This window comes from Phocoena phocoena, chromosome 16 (assembly GCF_963924675.1).
Source record: "Phocoena phocoena chromosome 16, mPhoPho1.1, whole genome shotgun sequence".
In the NCBI taxonomy this organism is placed as follows: domain Eukaryota; kingdom Metazoa; phylum Chordata; class Mammalia; order Artiodactyla; family Phocoenidae; genus Phocoena; species Phocoena phocoena.
This window is the reverse complement of record NC_089234.1, coordinates 56,176,888-56,197,720: the sequence shown is the minus strand read 5'-3', so window position 1 is coordinate 56,197,720 and position 20,833 is coordinate 56,176,888. Positions and strand designations below refer to the sequence as shown.

Sequence of the window (20,833 nt, the reverse complement as noted above, 5' to 3'; positions counted from 1 at the left end):
TTAGCGTCCCTTGAAAACGGAAATCTTTCCCCTTAAAAGAAAAAAAAGAAAAAAAAACAGTAAAGAGGTAGACGAAAGGCAAAAGAGAAGGAATCGGACAGTCCCCAGAGCACGCAGGCTCAACTGGGAAACTGCGACCAAAGCAAGCTCTGTAATAATATAATGACCTTTAATGAGTGTCTTGGGAAACAATACAGCCCCAGCATAAAAGACAAAGGGCAAAACCCATCACGGCTCCGCTGACACTAATTCAAAATGATTTTCAGAACAACTAAAGAATGTAAGAGAAGTAATCTGATCCGCCCATCTGACCTCACTTTGATTCAAGGGCCCTTCTCCTGCCATTTCTAATTGTCAAACCCTCTACGTTTCACATCTGCTCATATTTAATGAAAAGCCCACTCTCACCACCGCTCTTTGAGGCAACCAGCTCTGTCCAATGGGCACCACCCAACCCCACCACCAGCGAGGGAAGCCCGGGGATTGCTATTGGAGCTCTGCCAGAGGAATTCTGCGTAGACGTAGACATTCTTTAATTGGAGAAGAAGGGCTTATGTGGGCCCACGAAGGGGATCAAATTGGAATGGATTTTTCTAACTTATTATTAATGGTCAAAGGTGAGTGGACTCACACAGGGATGGATGAAATCTGCTTTTGTTTGACGGAGTGACGACGGCAGGGAGACTGATGAAAACAGAGGAGGCAAACCCCACCCCCACCCCCACCCCCCAAGCTGTCAGTACGAGTTACGCCTTCGACACACAGCCCAAAGCTCCACATTTTCCACGGTGGAGCTGATGCTGGAGGGGTAGAAAGACAGCAGTCTCATGCCCAGGATGTTTCTGAGAAGACGGGACCATCCCACCCCAAGTTTTTCTCCTCCTGGCCTCCATCGACACTTGGATTAAATTGCAGAGCTGAGAAATCCCTCCAATTATGGTTTCTCCTGGATAAGATGGAAATTGCACACCCTGGGTATCATGGGCCTCACGTAGGGGACACAGATTTGCTGTGATTGGTATGGGTGGCCGGTGCCAAGACATGACCACAGGCCTTAGTTTAGAGCCTGAGTGGCTCCTTCCTTTTCTCCACTGGCTCTCTGGCCAAGGTTTTAGAGCCTAGCGGTTACGTGAAAGTAGAAGTTGTGCCTTAGACGGGTAACTGAGGGGGCTGGTGCTTACATTCACCACCATCAATCAAAGAGATGTGGCCAAACTGGGCCACCACAGCTCACCCCTCCACTCCCCCTCCCCAGCTCCTGTCTCTGAACCTGGTGTCTTGCCATACATCGTAGACAAACAAATGCTTTGTATGGCTGTGACCGAGTTCACCTTGGTGGTGTCACATGAACCAGACAGAACTGTGAGGAGAATAAAGGAGTAAGGGCATGTACGACGGCGTGCGCAAGAAAGATTTAAAGGAAATTTCCTTCCTAGGATTTTAGGTCAATATGATGGGACAGTCCAAAATCCCTCTCGGCACCACGTCTATTCAGTATCACTTTAAAAAAATGAATCCTGTCCCTCGGCACTGTTCTGATGGAGCAGTGAATCATAAATCAGAGACGATGATGATTCTCTGGTCCTAGATCGAACTTTTCCAAATGCCTCAGACCTGAACTGTGGTTTCAGACACCAGCACCGGGCATGGCACACTCCACTGCAGATAGTGATGTGAGGGCTCCCTCAGCCCTGGGCGCCCCGTCACTGCCACACAAGCACACCATGCCAGGGCCGCAGGCTCTCTTCCCTCCTTGTTGCCAGAGTAAATTAACGGCTGCTGGTGACAATTTAGCTCAACCCGCTCTGGGCACTTGGAAGAAAACAGAGTGGATAATATGGTTACCAGCAAACGTGGTGGGTGCTTTCAAGAGGAAGGGATGGACACAGAGGGGTTGTCTTCTACCGCCCATGCTACCAAAAATGTGAAAATAAGGTGACAGCCATACTTTAAGGTATCCAAGTCCTCAAGCAGAGCACAACCTCTTCTGCCCTTAGACGAGGCCCCTCAGTGAACAAGCTGGAGCTTTCAGTAGCATCACGCATGTACCATGTCAGTAAACACAAGCAAAGTCCATGCTGAAGACAAGGATAGTGTGGGGGCAGGGAAAGGTGCTCGGGAATCTGGTGTAGCTCAGCCTCGCCAGCTGCCACTGCAAGACCCTGAGAGACTCCTGAACGCCTCTGAACTTGCGGGGGGCAAAGACTGACGATGGGCTCAAGGAAACCACGGAGCTTCTCGGCTTATGATTTTTGTTGTTATTTGGAATCACAGTTGCTACAAGATACCTTAAACAGGGGGCTATATTTCTAGAAAAAAAAATGAAAGATATTAATGGACTGATCCTTTGAATGAGTCATCTTTTTGAGGGGAAGCTCTAGAAACCAGCGGTCTGTATAGGTTGGCAGATTCTTTTTCAGAGCATAGTAGGCAATCTGGCACTGGAGGAACGAGATACAGGTTAGGGGGACACAGTAAAAAAAAAAAAAAAAAAAAAAAAACCATCTGCATTGAAACCCTGTTATATTTTGGAAAGTATCCAAGCTCAACTAAAAGCAATTTCATGCCAGAGTTGGCTTGTTCTCTCTAAACCGTTTTCCTTCCTCCTTTCGACCCAATCCGATGTCTAACCCCTTTCCCCAAATAGTAAGATATACATTTCCATGCATCTCTGTTATCAGTATAGTATTTGATGTGTTTTCACATTTATTTCCAAGCATATTTACTTAAAGGAGAGAGGAATAATATCACTGGATTATAATATCACAGCCTGCACGCTCTTACAAGAGACACAACAAGTTCACAGAATAGGGAGGGAGGCCTCCCCAGCACGTACACAGTGACACAGGCAGCGAGGGGGGCAACACATCACCACATACACTGGGAGGAAAACATCAGCCCGACTGACTCACAGCACCACAGGGCACGACACGAGACGGGGGCGATGCCACAGACAGCACAGACATGGAACTGTATGTGTTGGGGTTAAACTTACAGGCACGGAAAGTGGTGGAGCAATCATTAACAGAGACAGAAGAAAGTGGGAAGGCTCTCTCAAGGGTGTCCACGTTACCACGCACACGGCCTGACATGCACCAGCAGTCACGCTCAGAACGTCCGCAATCAAAACAACATGCCCGTCTCATTCTCTTGTAGATGGACATCTTGGCTATAACCATGGGGTTGGATGGGACGAGAGGAAGAGCGGTAGTTAATGGCAAGGTCACACACAGCAAGGCAGCTGGAAGGGAGCTGAAGGGATTGAACACAGGTCTTAGTTCACGTTAACAGTCTTGACCCAGAAAAAAAAATGCAGAGAGAACTGTTGGTAACACTTTGGTTGTACATTGGAAAAAGCAGAGAAAATAGCAATCGCCTGTAGAGTCCCCCAAGGCTGTTGCATATTATTTTTCTACCCTGGGTAAAGCGGGTGACCACGGGAAAGGACGTGGCTGATGACAATCGGGTTGTTGGATGAGAAGCAGCACACACTGGAGACAGCAAAAATGTAACCAACATTTTTTCCCTTGGCACAATTAATACAGGAGGACAAAATATACACACAGCCAATCAATTAATTGCTTATTGCGTACAATAAATGGTTTTTGCGAGATGCAAAAATATCTAGTATGTAGGCTTTCTAATTTCCATCCATTTCTGGGCATTAGGCAGAGGCTGGGACAAGCTTTCATCCAATTAGATATGAAACGATTACGTGTTAATACAGAATCTGAGGATGCCTCTGCTGAACTTCCCCAGAGTGAGTTTACATGATGCCTACAGGAATTTAAATTTAGTCTTGACAGAGCAAATACCCAAATCTGTCCATATAAGAAGTGCAGCTCCTCAAGGCTAACACTGCCTATTTGACATTAAAGGCAGTTCACAAATAAGAAATCACCCAAAGCATATGAGATGTTCGTCTATTGCAACGCATTTAGCTACTCATGGGTGTATTTTCTGCTTGAAGCTGACAGAATCTGAAAATCGCATCTGCTCTTCTCTCCCCCTCCCCCCCAAAAATTCAGAAAGTTATCGGGCTATTGGTTAACCATATTTTTTTCTTATATAGAAAATATCGGCCAAAAATAGATGAAAAATTACAAAACATGAAATGAGAGAATAGATCCCACATAAAATATCTTACTAAGATTTGTGCGAGGCACTGATAGCTCCTCTCAAGCTAATATCATAGGTTCTGCCTGCCTGGGAATCCAACTTGAGTGCTAACGTACAGAAGTTGTTGGACACCAATGTAATAGTTCTCAAGGCCCTGCACCTTCACCCTTCAAGCCAATTTATATTTCAGTACAAGAGAAGCTTTTTGTACCTCATTTTGACGCTACAGCAGGCAAACATCTTGGTTTATCCTTAGCATGAACCTGCCTGCTCCTTTCGCAAGATGGGAGAAGAATTCATGTTTATTCCAAGCATCACAGCCAAATAGTCAGCTGAACTGGAGAGGTATTATTCCCTGTGCCCACACCTTCCATCGTGAAAATCATTTTTCCCCCATCGTTTTTTTTCTTAGTGGAGAAATGGTTGCACTCTTACTTTAAAATATGGCTAGTGGTTTTGAATGTTACAGTCACCAGGAAGAGGGGTTTAAATCTCTCCAATGGGTCAAGTCCTGTTCTAAGACCTTTATGACGTGCCATACAGTCTATTTGTCAAGCAGGGGTAACATTATGGTTGTGAGGAACAGGCACTGGGGCAGATGAATGAGAGATCCCTTCAGCAGCAACTCCATTCCTGTAATCCCGGCTCACACTTTTAGCGACATGTTCTTTTAGCATCCTAGCTAGTCAGTTGTTCAGATCATCATCATGCAGCCCCAGCCCTGTTCAATGCGTGGGACATCATTCCTGAGCTTAGCTTTTATGAAAAAAAGAAAAAGTTCCACTATAGCATTTGAATCAGAAGAATTTAGAAGGCATGGTGGGATTGCCCAGACACCCCAAACAGCAGTTGTCGAAGTCGAGAAAGGCAAAACAGTCTTCAGTTGAAGACATGAAAATAAAGTTATTTTAAATGCATCCAGATCTGGTGTACAACTCGCAGACCACTTGCTTGTTTTTTTTCCTTCTTAGTTCTTTTACTGGAAATATTGACTTGTTATTTATACAGAGGAGGGAAACGAAGATGATTTTTTGTTTTGCTGTAGATAAATTGTTTTGAAAAAACTTTAATCAAATGCTGTAGCAGAAGAGAAGCCCATCAAACTCTGAAATGCTATGCTTCTCATTAGCAACAGTGCCTGGTTTTCGTTTCCATATTGCCATTTTGGGCTCACATACAATAACAGACTCTGACACATTGATAGGGAAAGCAAGTTCTTATATATATACCCTTTAAGGACAAGGGGAGGGAGGATGGGGGTGGAATAACTTTCAAAATGATTTTGTCAGAGGTAAGCCCATCATAATGGGTGACTGAAACCTCCTACTTGATAAGGGTTCAGGAGGAAACACAACTTCAAACCAGTGCCTCTCAGGGACTGTTTGCAATTGTTATTGTGGGCTCTTCCGGAGACCATGCATTGTTCTAAAATTTCATAGTGTTAGCATGCAGGAACAAGCTGAAATTGGTAATCAAAGCAGCAAAAAAAAAAAAAAAAAACATTTGCTATAAGAAGATTAAATGTTAATTGTAAGCACTCACATTCCAAAGCAGTATATGCATAAAAAAGAAAACATGCTTTCTCTCCATTCCTTCCCAGTCATCAGTTTTACAGTCACACCAAATCCGAAAGAGAAATCTCAGAAGACAAACAAGCACCACCACAAAAAGGAAAAAAAAAACAAAAAAAATCAGCAAGAATGATGGATGAGAGGCTCAAAGACAGGACAGAAACAGTTAAAAATGACTGAGCCCCACACACTGACAAACCTTTGTGAATTATTACAATGTCTAGACCAAGGTGCCACCAACTGCGAGGTTGGCTCTTTGCTTTACTTCTGGAATAGTCCATTTTCACTGACCCCCTATCGGGTGTCTTCACCTACATATTTCTGGGTCCACTTTCTTAAAAGGTAAGGCCCATTCTGACCTCCCATCTGGTGGTTGCGATCCGTCAGGCTTGAAGGATGTGTGTCCCAGCCAGGAAGAGCCTTCCTCTGGGCCATTTTGTGAGTCACGAACAAGCTCTTTAACTAAAAATGGGTGAGGATTTGCCTCTCTGGTGGTAGCTGTTCCAGGAGAAGTGGATACTCTGTGTGTAAAATTATACTCTCAAGTTGTAAAATAAAATTATATCAAAATTAAGTCGTGGACCTCCGACTTCGGAAAATACCATCCCTCATCCCCCTCGACGCTCTCTGCTTCCTAATCCTTCAGTTTTGTTTCAGTGAATTGTGGATATCCAGAACCACCGGTATTTTATTTCCACGTTTCCGTGATTGTTTCCTTTTCTAGAGCTGATGTAGGTTCGAAGGTTAATTTCAGATATCAGAGTGCCACTTAAAACTCCCAAGGTTAGGTTTCAAGGAGCAATTTTGAAATTTTCAGTATTTATTTAAAACAGAAGTAAGTTTCCTATCTACTCCCTGGCCACATGAAGTGCCCTCTCTCCTCTGGTGTTTGCTGGTTTTCTTTTTTATCGAGTCACCCAATGCTCTCTTCCTCAATCTCAATCCTCAGAAAGGAAGTTTTCCCCAGGATCTCAACGGTAATACTAAGTAGATCTGTGAGGACATCTAGTGGATCTGTGTGGAAGAGCAGCTAGTTAACAGATCACCTGAACTAGCTGGGAGAGGACGCTGTGTGCCTCTTAAGAATTGAAACGTGCAGTGCCATTTCAATTCGATGGCTTCTCCCAATCCACAGCAGAAGTTCAGGAAAGAGCGGAGATTAAGGCGAGAGAGGTTCTAGAACATGGTCCTAGAGTGGTCAAAAGTGGCAACTTGCTAGCACATCGGCGCTGCAGCCGCGGTCCGCAGAGAAGGACCACTTCAGCACCAGCTGGCTGGGTCTCCTTAAAGCCCTGCTGTATGTAGCTTCCTGAGACAGGGAACAGACAAGAGTGTGTCTCTCAGAGGTGTTACTGCTGCAGCTACTTGTCATTCCATCTTAGTACTCTTGCAATTTTACGCTCAATTAATTGCCCCCACTGGCCAACTTAACTCGGAGAAAGCAGAAACAGAAGCCTCTGCAGACTCAGTGTTCTCCTTGGCCCACATCATCAGGTTCTTGTTCTTGGACTGGCGTCACAGATGCAAAGAGGTTATGCAGTTGCCAAGACCCTGGGTCTCACCTTTCTCCTCCAAGAACTCTGTCCTAGAAGTTTTACAGTTTGAGAAAAAGCTTTTATGTGCTTGCCTTCCCCACGATGAAGTGGATATTCATCCAATGTTTCCATTATGACTTCCTAGTGCTATTTGTAGAGACAAAATAAAAGCGTTTCCCTCATGGACTTCATCAAAGCCATTTACTGGAAGACTGAGAACTGGAAGATTTCTCAGACGTACTCTTGGACAACTTTTCTTATATATTCAAAGGTCTCAATCATGAGAAAGAAAACCTGTAGAGAAGGGGCTGCTGTAGATGTAGCTTAGTTACTGCTCTTTCCTTGTGTCAAACTGACAATGGGTTGTCAAGTTCAGGTGCTCTGCTGGTTAGCCCTTCGGAGCCAAGCCTGGAATGGAGGAGGGAGCTGGACTCTATCCTGCTCTCAGCTCCATCTGCCTCCTGCACCAGCAACCAAACTGTCAGCCAGTTTCCAACTTGCAGAATCTTAATTTCCAGGGTGGGTTGGAAGGGGCAGGAAAAGCAGTGCTGAACTGAAAAGCTCAGGTGACATTTCCCAACTGCTGGGGAAAAAATATTTTAGGTTTCAAATGGAGCAATTCAAGACAAGACTGGGGCAGAAGAAAAAAAAAAAAACCCTGCCATTCAATTCACAGACACTTGTCAGATTGCAACTTCCTGTTTAAAAATCAACCCAATGAAGGAAGGATTATTTCCAAGCCTTAACTCTGGAGCTGCTCTTCATATTCTCGGCAGCAATAACATTTTAAGTTAAAATATCCATGGAAGAAAAAGTCCACCGAGGTGAATGGTGAAGGCATTTGTTTGATGGGACAGTGGGAATCCAAGAGCGTTCTTTCAGGTCCTATAAATGAGGAATGATGTCTTCACTTAGTAAAATTCCTCTGATTAGCTTCTGGAGGAAGGAGAAAGACCTTTCAGGTGGTTTTCCAAGAACGGAAAGAAGGGAAATAAAAAGCTGGTTAATGTCAGCAGCAGAGAGCACACCGAACTAGCTGACCCTCCCTCAATACCATATCGTGGCTGGAGAAGACAGAGGAATTTGGCACGAGAGTTGTTTGTTGACTGACATCACGGTTTCCCTCCAGTTCTGAAAGATCATTAGATACAGTAGGCAGCTCTGCAGGTAGGAAAGCGGTTCATGCCCTGAAGTCATTTTTCAAGGTGTTCTGCAGATAAAGGGAGCCATGGAGTCAATTTGGGCAGAATTTTGCTCTGAACCGAAGAAGGTCACTGTTTTGCTTTGTTGGTACATTGAGCATTCCGTACCCTCAAACTGTGAAGACTAGCCCAAACCAGATGACCAACTTGCCTCTTCTTCTGCAAAGGAGCAGGAGAGGACCAGGTGTGGAGACATCTCCTGCAAACTCCAGGGCCGCTGGACTGGTCTACAGGTTGGGTCTCTTGGAGGTGAGTAAAGACGGATGCTCATCGCTGGTGCCGCTGAAAGCAGCACTGCTCTAAGTCACACACAGGAATACTGGCCTACAAGCTCCTCGTCAATTGCCACATCTTGCTGGGAGAGACGGTCCTACTCCTGGAGTAATTCAGGGGCTCAGAGACTTATATTTACTCATTCTGGCTTCTACACAGCTCATTAATGAAATGGAATGTTCTCTTCAAGCCATCTTTCTCTTCCTTAAACAAGTAAATGGATCTTGCAAGATTCTGCCTAACACCCACAGAGGAACTAGGTATGTCCTAGTGGGTATTACTGAGGGAGAAATTTTATTTTAAAGCAAGGTGCTTCATAGACTATAGGAAATAATTACCACTGTAGAAATTACTTGTCTCCAGTAAGGCAATTTAGATACTTACAGTCCCAAAGCTGGGTGTCCAATTAATTCTCTCTCAAGCACTTTCTCGTACAGAGAGGCACACACGGTGTAATAAATACATCACTCTCTCTATAAAATATCTCTACGCTTATATATAAAAATGTACATTTTTACATATAAAGTACTGGTACATATCATATATATCACAACACGGGAATATATATGTAGCATATGCGTTTCCGTCAGGATAGGGATTCAAGCTTAACAGCAGAGGAGACCAAGTATAATTTATCAAAGGCAAGCATGACAATGAACCCCAACTGACGAAGCATCTAGAGCTAGTGGTAATTACCTCAGCTGACTCAGTGTCCCCTAAAGGTCCTGAGACAAGGCCTTCAAGAGAAACACTGTTGTTAAGGTCTTATTTTCAAGTGGAAAAATAAGACAGCGCCAGAAGCTGACAAGAGGCTGGCGGGGGTTGGGTGGGGGGAGGGAGGATGAACAGAGAGGGGTTCCCTGCTCGCAGGGTTCTCCAGCTCCAGGCTACTCTGCAGACCGAGTTGGGGCATGATGTCACTGCTACATGCAACATAAATACCAAAAGAAAAAAGAAACTGCAACTGCACAGAAAATAAAAGAAGTATCTCTTCTAGGGAAAGACAGGGGGAACTGGATTCCGGGCTGCTGGGAACCCGTTTTACTCACAATATGTCACTACCAGTGACAGTTAAAATAGAGTAGGGGCAGTATTCCAAGGCAGCAAAGGGAAAGGAAACCAAAAATATGTCAATGATTAGAAGTTAAAGAAAATTCCTTCAAACACAGCAATTTAGACATGACTTGTCCCCTAGGAGCCCACCTTTTGGCAAATATTTAGAGGCTGGGGGAGAAAATGTAAATCATTAGACTGGGTTTGTTATACAGAAAAAGAAAATAGGTAAATAGTAGATTCTGAGAACTTGCTCCTTGGCCAGACAGCTGAGTTTGACTCTCTTCCTTGATGGAGAACTATGAAGAAATGGGGGGAAAAAATGCGAAAGTTAAACTATACTACCAGAGAATTTCCAAAAATGGAGTGTGCACACTTGATATTTCTCCAGATAGTATGACGCGAGATGTTTAAGGCTGTTGAATGAAGGTGAATGGGGAGGTTGGGGGCTGGGTGGAGGGTTATTTGGAAAGGGAAAAGCCAGGTTGGGAGGGGAGGGTTAGAAAACTGTAGATAAAGACCACTGAAGTCATCAGCTCTGCCCTCCCGGAAACTTATCATTCTAGGGTGAATTATCAATACCTGGCCTAACAGGTTTGGGCAGTTGACTATGGGTCAGCTGCCCTCTCCAACTTAGGGCACCAGGCAATGTGCATTCAAAGGCAGGAACCCCCCTGCCCCGCATTATTAATAATTCTAGCTCTACTTCTAACAAAAGTTTCTTTGCAACCAAAATCTATCTTCACCAATTTCCTAACCTGCCTGGTATGCCCTAGGACGTTCATGTTCAACCATTCGTTTTATTCGAACCACAATTTACACATACACATCCGCAACCCACCCTCTGTAACACAGGCTATGACCTTTTAATGAGGAAGAATGATACGTGGACAATTCTGATTGCTATCAAACATTAACCTCACAGCCGAGGGCCTCTATGTGACAAGGAGCCCACGGAGGGGAGAGGGGTGCAGAGAGAGAGACCAAGGCCCTGTCACACTGGCTTGGCTTTGCAGAGACAGTCCTTTTGTAGCAATCTGTGCTGTGCAGGATGGGAGATCATTCGATTCACCAGCTGAACCAACGTTAAAGGTAATGAGGAGAGCAGAATTATTTCAAACAATTACGTGCCTCTCTCTCCAGGATGAAGTTAAAGTCAGCTGCCGTTTGTTTGCCTGGAACCAAGATGGAAAAATATCCTAGAGGCCAAATCCTCATTTCCAGGGACTTAAAAACCAGTCTGCTGGGTTCTACTATAGATAGTGCCCTGTGAGGAACATTCCAGCATCAGAGCAGGAGTCAGAGATGCTCACTCTTCCTCCTGCCGTTTCCACTCGTGCCTCCCTAGAGCCTGTTCACTGTCCAGTCACCAGGGAGACCCTTTAAAATAAGAACTGATGATGTCATTAACTTGTTTAAACTCTTCCAATGGCTGTATTTATCGTAACACCAAAACCCCGTTTCTTCCCATGGCCCCTGCCTGCCTTTTTGACCTCGTCTCCTACCACCCTCTCCCCAATCCCACCAGCCCCACCGGCCTTCCTGCCAGTTACCTCAAACACCACTAACTTATCCCTACCTTTGCCCTTGCTCTTCTGTCTACCTGGAGTGAGTCTCAGCTTCAGTGTCACCTCTCAAAGGAGGTCTTCCAGACCTTTCTAGCTAAAGCAGCATCCCTACCAGGTCCCTCACACCCTCAGGCAGTCTCCTCTCTCTTCAGAGCACTTGTCTCTGTCTGAAGGCATTTAATTATTGCTGTGATCATTGCTTGCCTCCATTCACTAGAGTGAAGGCTTCAGGAGGGCAGGGCCTATCTCGTTCACTGCTCCATCCCTAGCACCCAGAATAGCGCCTTGCACAAAGAAGGCACTTGAACATATGTGAATGACTGATCGCCACGTGAAAGTAGCCTTGTCATTTCACTGATACCCCCACGGGGCCAGGTTCTCCGGCAAGTATCTGGTCAAGGGTTATGGGCCTCAATACTCTCCTACATTCCCCAACCCTCTCCACTACAAGTGTTTTCTGACATGGGTTCATCCTCTTGTATTTGTTACTCTCTCTCATGTACTTCTGCCTTGGGATGTTGTGTTCCTTCTGATGGAAGTGAGCTGGGTGATGCCTGGTCAGCTGAGCTGTGTTTCTGTGTTTACAGATAACTGAGCTGGGCCGGGAGCACTGCCTGGTGAGAAGGGTCTTTTGAGTTACGGAGTTTGGGGGATTGGTTGGGGAGTGAGTTTGTTCTGTGCCTTTATAGGCCCTTGGACGCTCTTCCTGGTAGGTTGTCGCAACTGGAGAGTTCTTAGGCCCCAAGAAGTTAGAGGTTCCTGTCCTGACGTATGGATACTCATTTTGGTGAGGTGTCAGAGCTGGGTGGAGGGGGCCATGTGTGTTAAGTCAGTGGAGAAGGGGGAGCAGAACAGTGGACCTAAGCTGCCCCAAGCTTGGGAACCAGCCCAAGAAGACTTCTACAGAAACTGCTCTAGACCAAGAGTGTTTCTCTGGGTATTTGCCCGCGAGGCTGAGGGCCTCCTCCATGCTCCAGCAGAGTGGTGCTTACGTCTCACCGATTTTGTATTTCCTGTGCTCCCCTTTACGGCTTCTGTGAAAGCAGCTCTTGCTCTGGTCAGCGTACCTCAGGAATGGTGCTCTTCTGTCTGGTGTGTGCTTGAGAAAAAGTATTTTATGGGGTGACCCTTTATAGTTGGGTTCTTACTCATCAGACCCAATTTCACCCACCTTGACCTTCTCTCTTAGAAAAATGACTAGGGCACGGCACCAAGAGAAGCCTTCGGGTGAGCCTGAACCCCTGTCTGTTGGATCTATGTGACTCTCGGCAATCTCATCCTCCCATGAAACTTGGAGCCTCAGTTTCCTCTTTTTGTAAAATGGGATTAATAACACCATCTGCCAGATACGCAGGGTTATGGGGAGGAGCAACAAAAATAATGATCATATAGAGCTTTGGAAACATTAAATCACCATGGGAAGGAAGGCATCACTATCGTGTTTTCTCCAGGGCTGTGAACAAATTCTATTAGGCAATGCAACATAACGACTGCAAACCTCACTTTAAGCCCTAGTTTTTCGAGAGCTCACCATCCACCATTCCTGATTTACCATATCTTTCTCAAGAAGTCCCAGTGGCAAGCTGCTTTGTAAGGAGTCTGAGACGATATGTCAGGAGCTATCAAGCCCAATCTAGTCTACCCCAAAGAGCAATGGTGTTTGAGGTTGGTCACCGGGGCAATGGCAAATTAAGCCCATTGGTGATGACCAAGTTCCTTCCTTGGGCCAGTCTGAGGATGCCACAATTGAAAACTCTGGCCTTTGGTACCCAAACTGGCAGGAATCCCAAATGCAAAGAGAGTCAGCTCCCGTTTGGGAGACCGAATCCTCAGACCCAGTTACCCGTCAGCCCTAGCACGGCCATCTTTAGACTTGACAGCCTCCCATCTACCGGAAATCACTATATGCAAAACCACTCCCTCCTCCAGGGCCTTGGCTGCCCTCCTTCTCATACACTGCGTTTGCTCTGTTTGACTGGACACATCTACCTAGGCATCCCTTCAGAGTCAAGAAGCGGGGATTAGGCATGAGGCTCACGCCGAAGTGTTGATGGTGGTGATTTTCCATCCTCTGCTCTGATCAAGTGAGGACAGGTATTAATTTCATGTCTCTTTAAACTGCAGGGTGAAACATAAACGTATTCAAGAACCCTCTTGATGTTTAGTGTTTCTTTAAAAGGAAAAGGAGAAGGGAAATGAATTTGGGGAAAAAAGGAAGGAAAGAGGGAGGGAAGGGGGAAAGAAACACTACTTACGCCGTTTGCAGCCACATTTTTTTATTCTTTTGGGATCCGTGATGTCATCATGACAGGCCTTGCAGTAAAAAAATGCCCTGGAGGAAAAGAATGGAAAAACTGACACGATTCATAATCCACCCAAGTGAAATGAGGACCACATTTCCTCCACCATGGTGCCAAATTAATGAAACACGCCAGCACTAATTTCCTTTAATCTTCTGAAAGGTTTAGACGTTTACAGACGGAAATGTTTGTTGCGAGACCATTTATTTCAAACATAGGATTCTGCGATTTGAGTTAGTGCTTCTCTTCATAAACTTTTATTTGAAAAGGAGCTGGGAGAGAGATTGCTGACGTGACACACCACATCTGCTCGCTCCTCTTTCATTTTGGAGAACAGCTCTAAATGCTGCTCGTGAGAACACATGGGCAACCAGCTCTGGGCCCTTGGCGGGAAGTTAAATACATCTCCGACATCCTCACGGTCTGGTCAAATAGGTATTAAAGGGGCACAAGGGTGACATTCCTCAGTCAAATAAAAATATTAGCCTACTCACTTGGAAAGCACCTTCTCTTGTCAGCCAGAGCGAGAGAGGTTGAGGAGGAAGGTGGAAAGGGAAAGTCAAAGGGGCCCTCTGTCAAATTCCTTCTGGGGTATCATAGCCCGTATTTACTCCCAAACTGGCTGGACTCACTCCCATACCATCCAGGCCTGAGAACACATCACCACTGAAGGTTTTCTTCTTACTAAGGAGCACAGCTCATGTGACCCTTTGGATGGGGTGGGCAGAGGGTATTATAGGATTGGGCTGGACAGAAGGAGACCCAGAGGAAGCAACCAACAAGAAAATCCTCTCCTGTGACTCAAATGTTAATATATGATTACAAGGTCCATTGGCTGTGTCGGAGATATTCTGGATGAGACAAAACAAGGTCATTGGAGCACTATTTATTTATTTATTTTTGGCTGTGTTGGGTCTTCGTTTCTGTGCAAGGGCTTTCTCTAGTCATGGCGAGCGGGGGCCACTCTTCATCGCGGCGCGCGGGCCTCTCACTGTCACGGCCTCTCTTGTTGCGGAGCACAGGCTCCAGACGCGCAGGCTCAGTGGTTTTGGCGCACGGGCCTAGTTGCTCCGCGGCATGTGGGACCTTCCCAGACCAGGGCTCGAACCCGTGTCCCCTGCACTGGCAGGCAGATTCTCAACCACTGCGCCACCAGGGAAGCCCCGGAGCACTATTTAAAATGCACAGGAATAGGGACTTCCCTGGTGGCACAGTGGTTAAGAATCTGCCTGCCAATGCAGGGGACACGGGTTCGATCCCTGGTCCGGGAAGATCCCTCATGCCGTGGAGCAACTAAGCCCGTGTGCCACAACTACTGAGCCTGTGCTCTAGAGCCCATGCTCTGCAACAGGAGAAGCCACCGCAATGAGAAGCCCGCGCACCACAATGAAGAGTAGACCCCGCTCGCTGCAACTAGAGAAAGCCTGCGCCCAGCAACGAAGACCCAATGCAGCCAAAAATAAATAAATAAATACATTAATTAATTAATTAAAAATGAAATGCACAGGAATAAATGGAACAAAATAAAATGCACAGGGCCTAGAAGAATCGCACTGGGGGCCTGTGTCCTTTCAAAACTGGGGGATACTGTGATAAAATTCATTGGAACAGCCCTCTGGATAAGGGCATTAACAAAATCTTTGGCTCACCACCTTCACCATTCCCAACATGCAACTGAATGCCAGGGATAAACATAGTCTTTCCTTGACCAGGGCTATAAAGAAATAAACACAATTCTTGACCATTTTATTCTTGGTTCCTTTTTGCTTTCTCACGGGACTTCACTTAAGGCTGGCACTGGTTGGAAACCAACATTAAGACACTGCGATCTGGGAGACGTCTTGCAGACCTTGCAGTCAAAGTCCCTGGGACTCAGCGTCCTTCCTCATCTGTAAATTGAGGAGGTTGTTGTGACCTGCCCAAAGTCATTCTGTCTGGACCTTGGCCGACTCCAGGACTTCTAAATCCACGCCCAAAGTTCTTTCCACCCTATCAGCTCATCCGCTACTTAAATGCCAGTTCTTATCCATCTTGCAAAAAAGGAAAGGTAGCTGACTGCTTGTCTGAGTGACAATGTGGCTAAGAACCCAATCAGCGATGACCTGCCCTGAAAGGGGAAGGACAGGAAAGGAGGAAGTGATTTTGCTTCCACTTCCTTTGGCCATTTTCTCCCCCATTTGATGCTATACATAATGATAATTGTAACAAAAATAACAGCTAGCATTTATAGAGCACAGGTTATAGGCCAGGAGCTGTTCTAAGCATTTTATAAGCATTAACATATTTGATCCTCGAACAATCCTTTGAAGGAGATATTATTATCTCTGTTTTACAGATAAGGAGACTGAAGCACAGAGAGGTTAAGTGGCCTGCCCAAGGGCACACAGCTAGGAGTGGCAGAGCCAGGATTCAAATCCACACAGTCTAGTGCCAGAGTCCAAGGTCTTAACACATCTTTACTAAAGAGATAGTGAGAGGATGATGAGTTTGAAGAGACTATTGAAAAGACAAAGTATGATTACTTCATGAATTAAAGCTGGATTCTGAAAGTGAAATATTCGAGGGGCCAGACAGGCAAAGTTAATGAGTGGTGACCTAGAGACACCACCCCAGGCCCCCCAACTGAAGGGAGCAGAGTACCTAAGCTCCAGCTGATTTTTGCCAAGTGGCACTTCTCTGCAGGCACCATTCTCTTCCCCGTGCATCTCTGCCTCTCATGCTCACCTGGCAAAGCCCCGCCCTACTGCACACCTGCACCCAAGCAGCTGAGCATTGCTGGGGAAAGGACACACCTCTCTGCTGACTCATCTCACTTGAAATCCATGGCTGTGGATTCTGGGGGCCTTTTCACACTCTTCGGGATGCCCCCCCACCCCCCGTACCTTCTCCTCCCATGTCAATCCTCTCTGCCCTCCTCACCACTCCCTCTCCTCCCACCCCTTCTCCAAACAGCTGGTGACCCGGCCCCATGCAGCATCAAGACCATATCTGCATCCTGCAAGGCTGGCCTTCAGGATCTCCTTGTCCTCAGGTTCTCCTGTTGTTCGGCCAATGGGAGGGGACAGCAGGAGACTGGAGGGTGGTCGTGAAATGGTAGTAGTGCCATTTCTCTACCGAAGGACACGGCTCCCGCCAGGCAGCCTTTCCTTCACTACAATCTCTCTCTCCGGGTTCTGATAGCCCTCCTTCCCCTTGAGTCTGCAGATCCTGGGCTGAGAGTGGCTCCCCTCTGTTGCTAGCTCTGGGGTGCTTTGCCATCCCTTGTTAGTTTCCCTTAACTCTCTGCCCACAGCTTTATATGGTTCCTTCATAAAACTCTCCTCCCTTTTCCCATTTAAGTGTGTCATCTGTTTCTCGCCAGGACCCTCACTGATACAGCACCCACATTTACATCTCCAGCCCTCACCTTCTCCCGGAATGCCAGAATCTCAGGTCCCGCTGGCTCTATGACATCTCCATGTGCATGTTTAGTATGTACTGCCTGCTCATCCTAGTCCAAACAGAATTCTTGATTTCCTACCACCTCAAACTTGCTCTTTCCCCAGTTTTCCCCATCTCAGTAAGATGGAGCCACCATCCCCCCAACTGCATAAGCTCCAAATCTAGGCTCCATTTTTGATTTCTCTTCTTCCCCTCACTTCTTACATCCAGTTCATCAGCGGGTCCTACAGACTATCTAAAATATATCCTGAATTGCTCTTACTTCTCTCCACCTCCACTCACCAATCTAGCACAAGCTATCATGTCCCACCTGAACTAGTCCGTGAGTCTGTGAGTCCCACCCTACTACGTCCTATCCTCTACCATGCAGATGGAAACACCTCCTAATAACACAAATCAGACTACATCACCCCCAGCTGAAAACCACCCATGACTCCATTTTATACTAACACAACCTCTGTAAGAAGTCCTATGGAAACGAGCTCCTGCCTTTCCCTCTAACCTCATCTAGCCCACTTTCTTCCCCTAGGTTCCCTGAACATGACAAAATTGTTCCCACCGTGTCTCCTCTTCCCTCCTGATCCCTGTGTGATGGATTCTTTGCCCATCACCTCCATCTCTGCTCAAATCTTTCTCCCTCAGAGCAGCCGTCACTTACCTCCAATCTAAATCAGTGGCAGCTGCATTGATTCTTTGCGCCACGAATAAACAAAACTGCAGTTCTCTCCCCCGCAGAATGCGAGCCCATGAGAGCAGCATCTTCTCCCCACTGTTCACCACTGCTTCCCTGGCACCTAGTACAGAGTGGTCTCAGAAGTGAGTGACCTACACACATTTGATAAATGAAGGAGTAGGAGAACGCTTGGAGGCTTTCACTCCTCTTTTCCTAAAACACTGCATCGGAAAGTTTCTCTGAGCTACAATCCATTAACCTTTTCCGTTGCCTTTTTACAGCAGAGGGTGCGAACTCAATACTAGATCATCATAATCTACTTTACCATTTTTACAAAACTTGTTTAGTTTCCTCCAAACCTCCGATGTCCTTTCTGTGGTTTCCTGCAGTCTTCATCTATTCGAAATCCCCTAACTGACAGCATTTGCTCCTGACACATCACAGACCATGGAAAATTACAGGCTGGTGTTGAGGCTGATTGTGTCAGCATGTATTTGTGAATACCATAAAGCACTGAAATGAGACATATTGCACTCCCTAATATAGGAGGTAATTTGTTTTTTGGACTGCCTGGTATTTGTGACATTCATTAGTGCGAGATGCAATAGGAAATAGAATTACACAAATGGGAGCTTCATATTATATTTGCTATCTGGGAGGTACATGTGATCGATGGTGCCGCTGTGCTCCCAGCCCCCATACGTGGTGCTGAGATGCTGTTTCCAGCTTTTGTGCCTCGCAGTTTGGACGGGGGCCCAACCTTCTCTCCCAGAAGACCTGGAGGGGCTTCAGTCTCATTTACCCTCACTTTCCTCTCTCAGGTGACCCCAGTTTCAGGGGTACTCCTGGAAAAGGTGAGGATCCAGGAACTAGACGAGGAGGTTTTCCTCTTCCACACCTGAATAATGGCAATCCTTTCCCAATTTCCAGAAGTAAATTTAAATCATTACATTCCTCAGTCTCAAGGATATTTTTTTTGCTTCTGCACCCCATTTTTTCCTAAAAGCTTCTATAACTAGTATGGCGAGTTTGTAAGAGTGGGTGAAGAAGAAAATAAGTGTCAGTTATCAAATCTCATAAGTCTGTACTCAGCGTGGCAGGCTCACCTCTTGGCAAATAAGTAATTAAGAACATAAGCTCTGGAACGGGACTTCCTGGTTTTAAATCCTGACTTTACACTAGCAGTGCAGCTTTGCGCGGGTTAGTTAACCAACCTGTACCTCAGTTTCCTCGCATGTAAACGGGAATAGTAATGGTACCTGTCTGAGGTTGTCGAGAGGATTAAATGAGTTCATCAACACCTGGTACCCGGTTCGTAGAACAGCGCAGCCGCACACTGAACTCTGCATAAGAATTTGCTAGTATTATTAAGTGTGGTCGAAAACGTGGGTTTTAGAAAAGGAAAGACCAGTTCTAATTGGGCTCTGCCACTTGCTTACGTGCTGCATGGCCTTGAACAAATCATTTGCCTCAATTTCACAGATGAGGAAACCAAAGCCTGAAGAGCTTTAGAAGACCTACCTCACCAGGTTATTTTGAGGAGTAGCATTAAAGAACACAGATCACCTAGCACAGACCTGGCTTTGAGGAGGAGCTCACGGAATGAAGACAACAGGCTTATATAAAAACGACAGATCTTGACAATTCATCATTTATTTAAAATATTTTATGTAACATTGTTGTTGAGCTGAGCGACCTGTCTGACCGTCCGAGTCACATTTCCTACTAGTAAGTTTTTCCTAGTTCACAGGCTAGAATCAAATACAACAACGATTCCATGGTGTTCTGCAAAAAACCCTATGACTTCCTGGGCTGCTTTAAACAAGTTTGAGGATACTAATAAGAGTGTCATGAAACACCGAGGCCAGTGAAATCCTGGGCTGTACCTACAGAGGCTTAAGAAGTGAACCTGACAACTTCAGCCACTTACGTAGAAGGCCACCAATAAAAATACAGCCGGTTTAGTATTTCATCTGAAATTAATCCAAACCTCTTGAGACTCCGTGTGGCACTTAAAGTAGAAAACGGTTAATTCTCGAGTAAATCTGCCTGGATACTATTAAGTAAAAAGCACTAGACAAGGGGCCGGTTATCCTATGTTGTGTTGTTCTGGGTCATCAAGAATCAGGTTGATCACTTAGGCTCCCTGGGACTCACTTTCCTCCCCTGGAAAGTGAAAGAGCAGGTATCTAGGGCCTCCTAGGTCTAAAATGTTATTATTCTAATTCAAAGGTGTGGAACTGACTGTGTGAAGAGGAATCCATGGAAGCATTTGAAAGCACAGTCTCTTCTTCCTAAGATTCAGCACCATCTGATGCCCATAGACGTGTTAAGAGGCTTTGGGGTTAGGGCCCGGTACACACTGAAAGCATATCTCAGTGGATGGAGATACATATGTCTGAGCCAAAAAGGAAGGCAAGTGAAAATGAACTCTTACCTTTTAACTTCTTTGGCATCGCTTGCGATGAAAAATCCTAAAGTACCTTCTTGGATCTTAAGGTGGTTTCCAGGATTAATTAAGATACTGCTCAGTGAACAAAAACAAAGAAAGAAGACATAGTTATGAGGTCGTGTTCTGAAGAAGAAAACCTTGACGGCTACACCGTCCTGTTAACTTTATAGGGGGCCCACTAGTCTAATGCTTTCCCCAAAGATTTTGTCTACAGCCTGACATCCACTGTCCCACACATTTAATTGGATAACGCCATCATAAAGGTCTGCTGCCCAGTTCCCAGGTTGGCATACTCCCAGTTGCAGATATCAAAGCAAATCCATGTTTTAGGGCCAGGTTTGTACAATGGGATTGCCATGGGCTTCCGATTTGAAGCAAAGTTCCTAATAATATATCCTTTTGGAAACTGCTGTTGACAGTCAATGTTGAGTGTTATTGGTCTAACAGAGCTACGGCTACACTAATTTTCCATTAGATGACAGAGCATTAATGGGACCCCTATATGTATACAGAAACATACAAATATGCACAACACATACTACTGCAGGGAATGGTACGGGACGCCTGTAACCAATGCAGAAGCCAACAGAACATCTGCATGACATTGACAAGGACATGGAAGTGGATTCCATGCGCAGCCTAGGTA

General features: G+C 45.7%; 1 protein-coding gene across 25 annotated transcripts in view; it reads right to left on the bottom strand.

The window, feature by feature from the left end:
- Positions 1 to 20,833, bottom strand: part of KCNMA1 (potassium calcium-activated channel subfamily M alpha 1) — a 752,929-nt gene that overhangs the window by 122,181 nt on the left and 609,915 nt on the right. For 12 of the 25 annotated variants that reach the window (XM_065894779.1, XM_065894757.1, XM_065894765.1 and 9 more), the window contains 2 exons: positions 20,173 to 20,259; positions 13,577 to 13,653 (listed from right to left, as the gene is read on the bottom strand). In XM_065894779.1, the coding sequence (XP_065750851.1) occupies positions 13,577 to 13,653; positions 20,173 to 20,259 (164 nt within the window). Of the gene's footprint in view, positions 1 to 2,995; positions 3,170 to 9,749; positions 9,759 to 13,576; positions 13,654 to 20,172; positions 20,260 to 20,833 lie in introns of all 25 variants that reach the window. The other 13 variants (XM_065894755.1, XM_065894756.1, XM_065894763.1 and 10 more) reach the window with 3 other exon arrangements.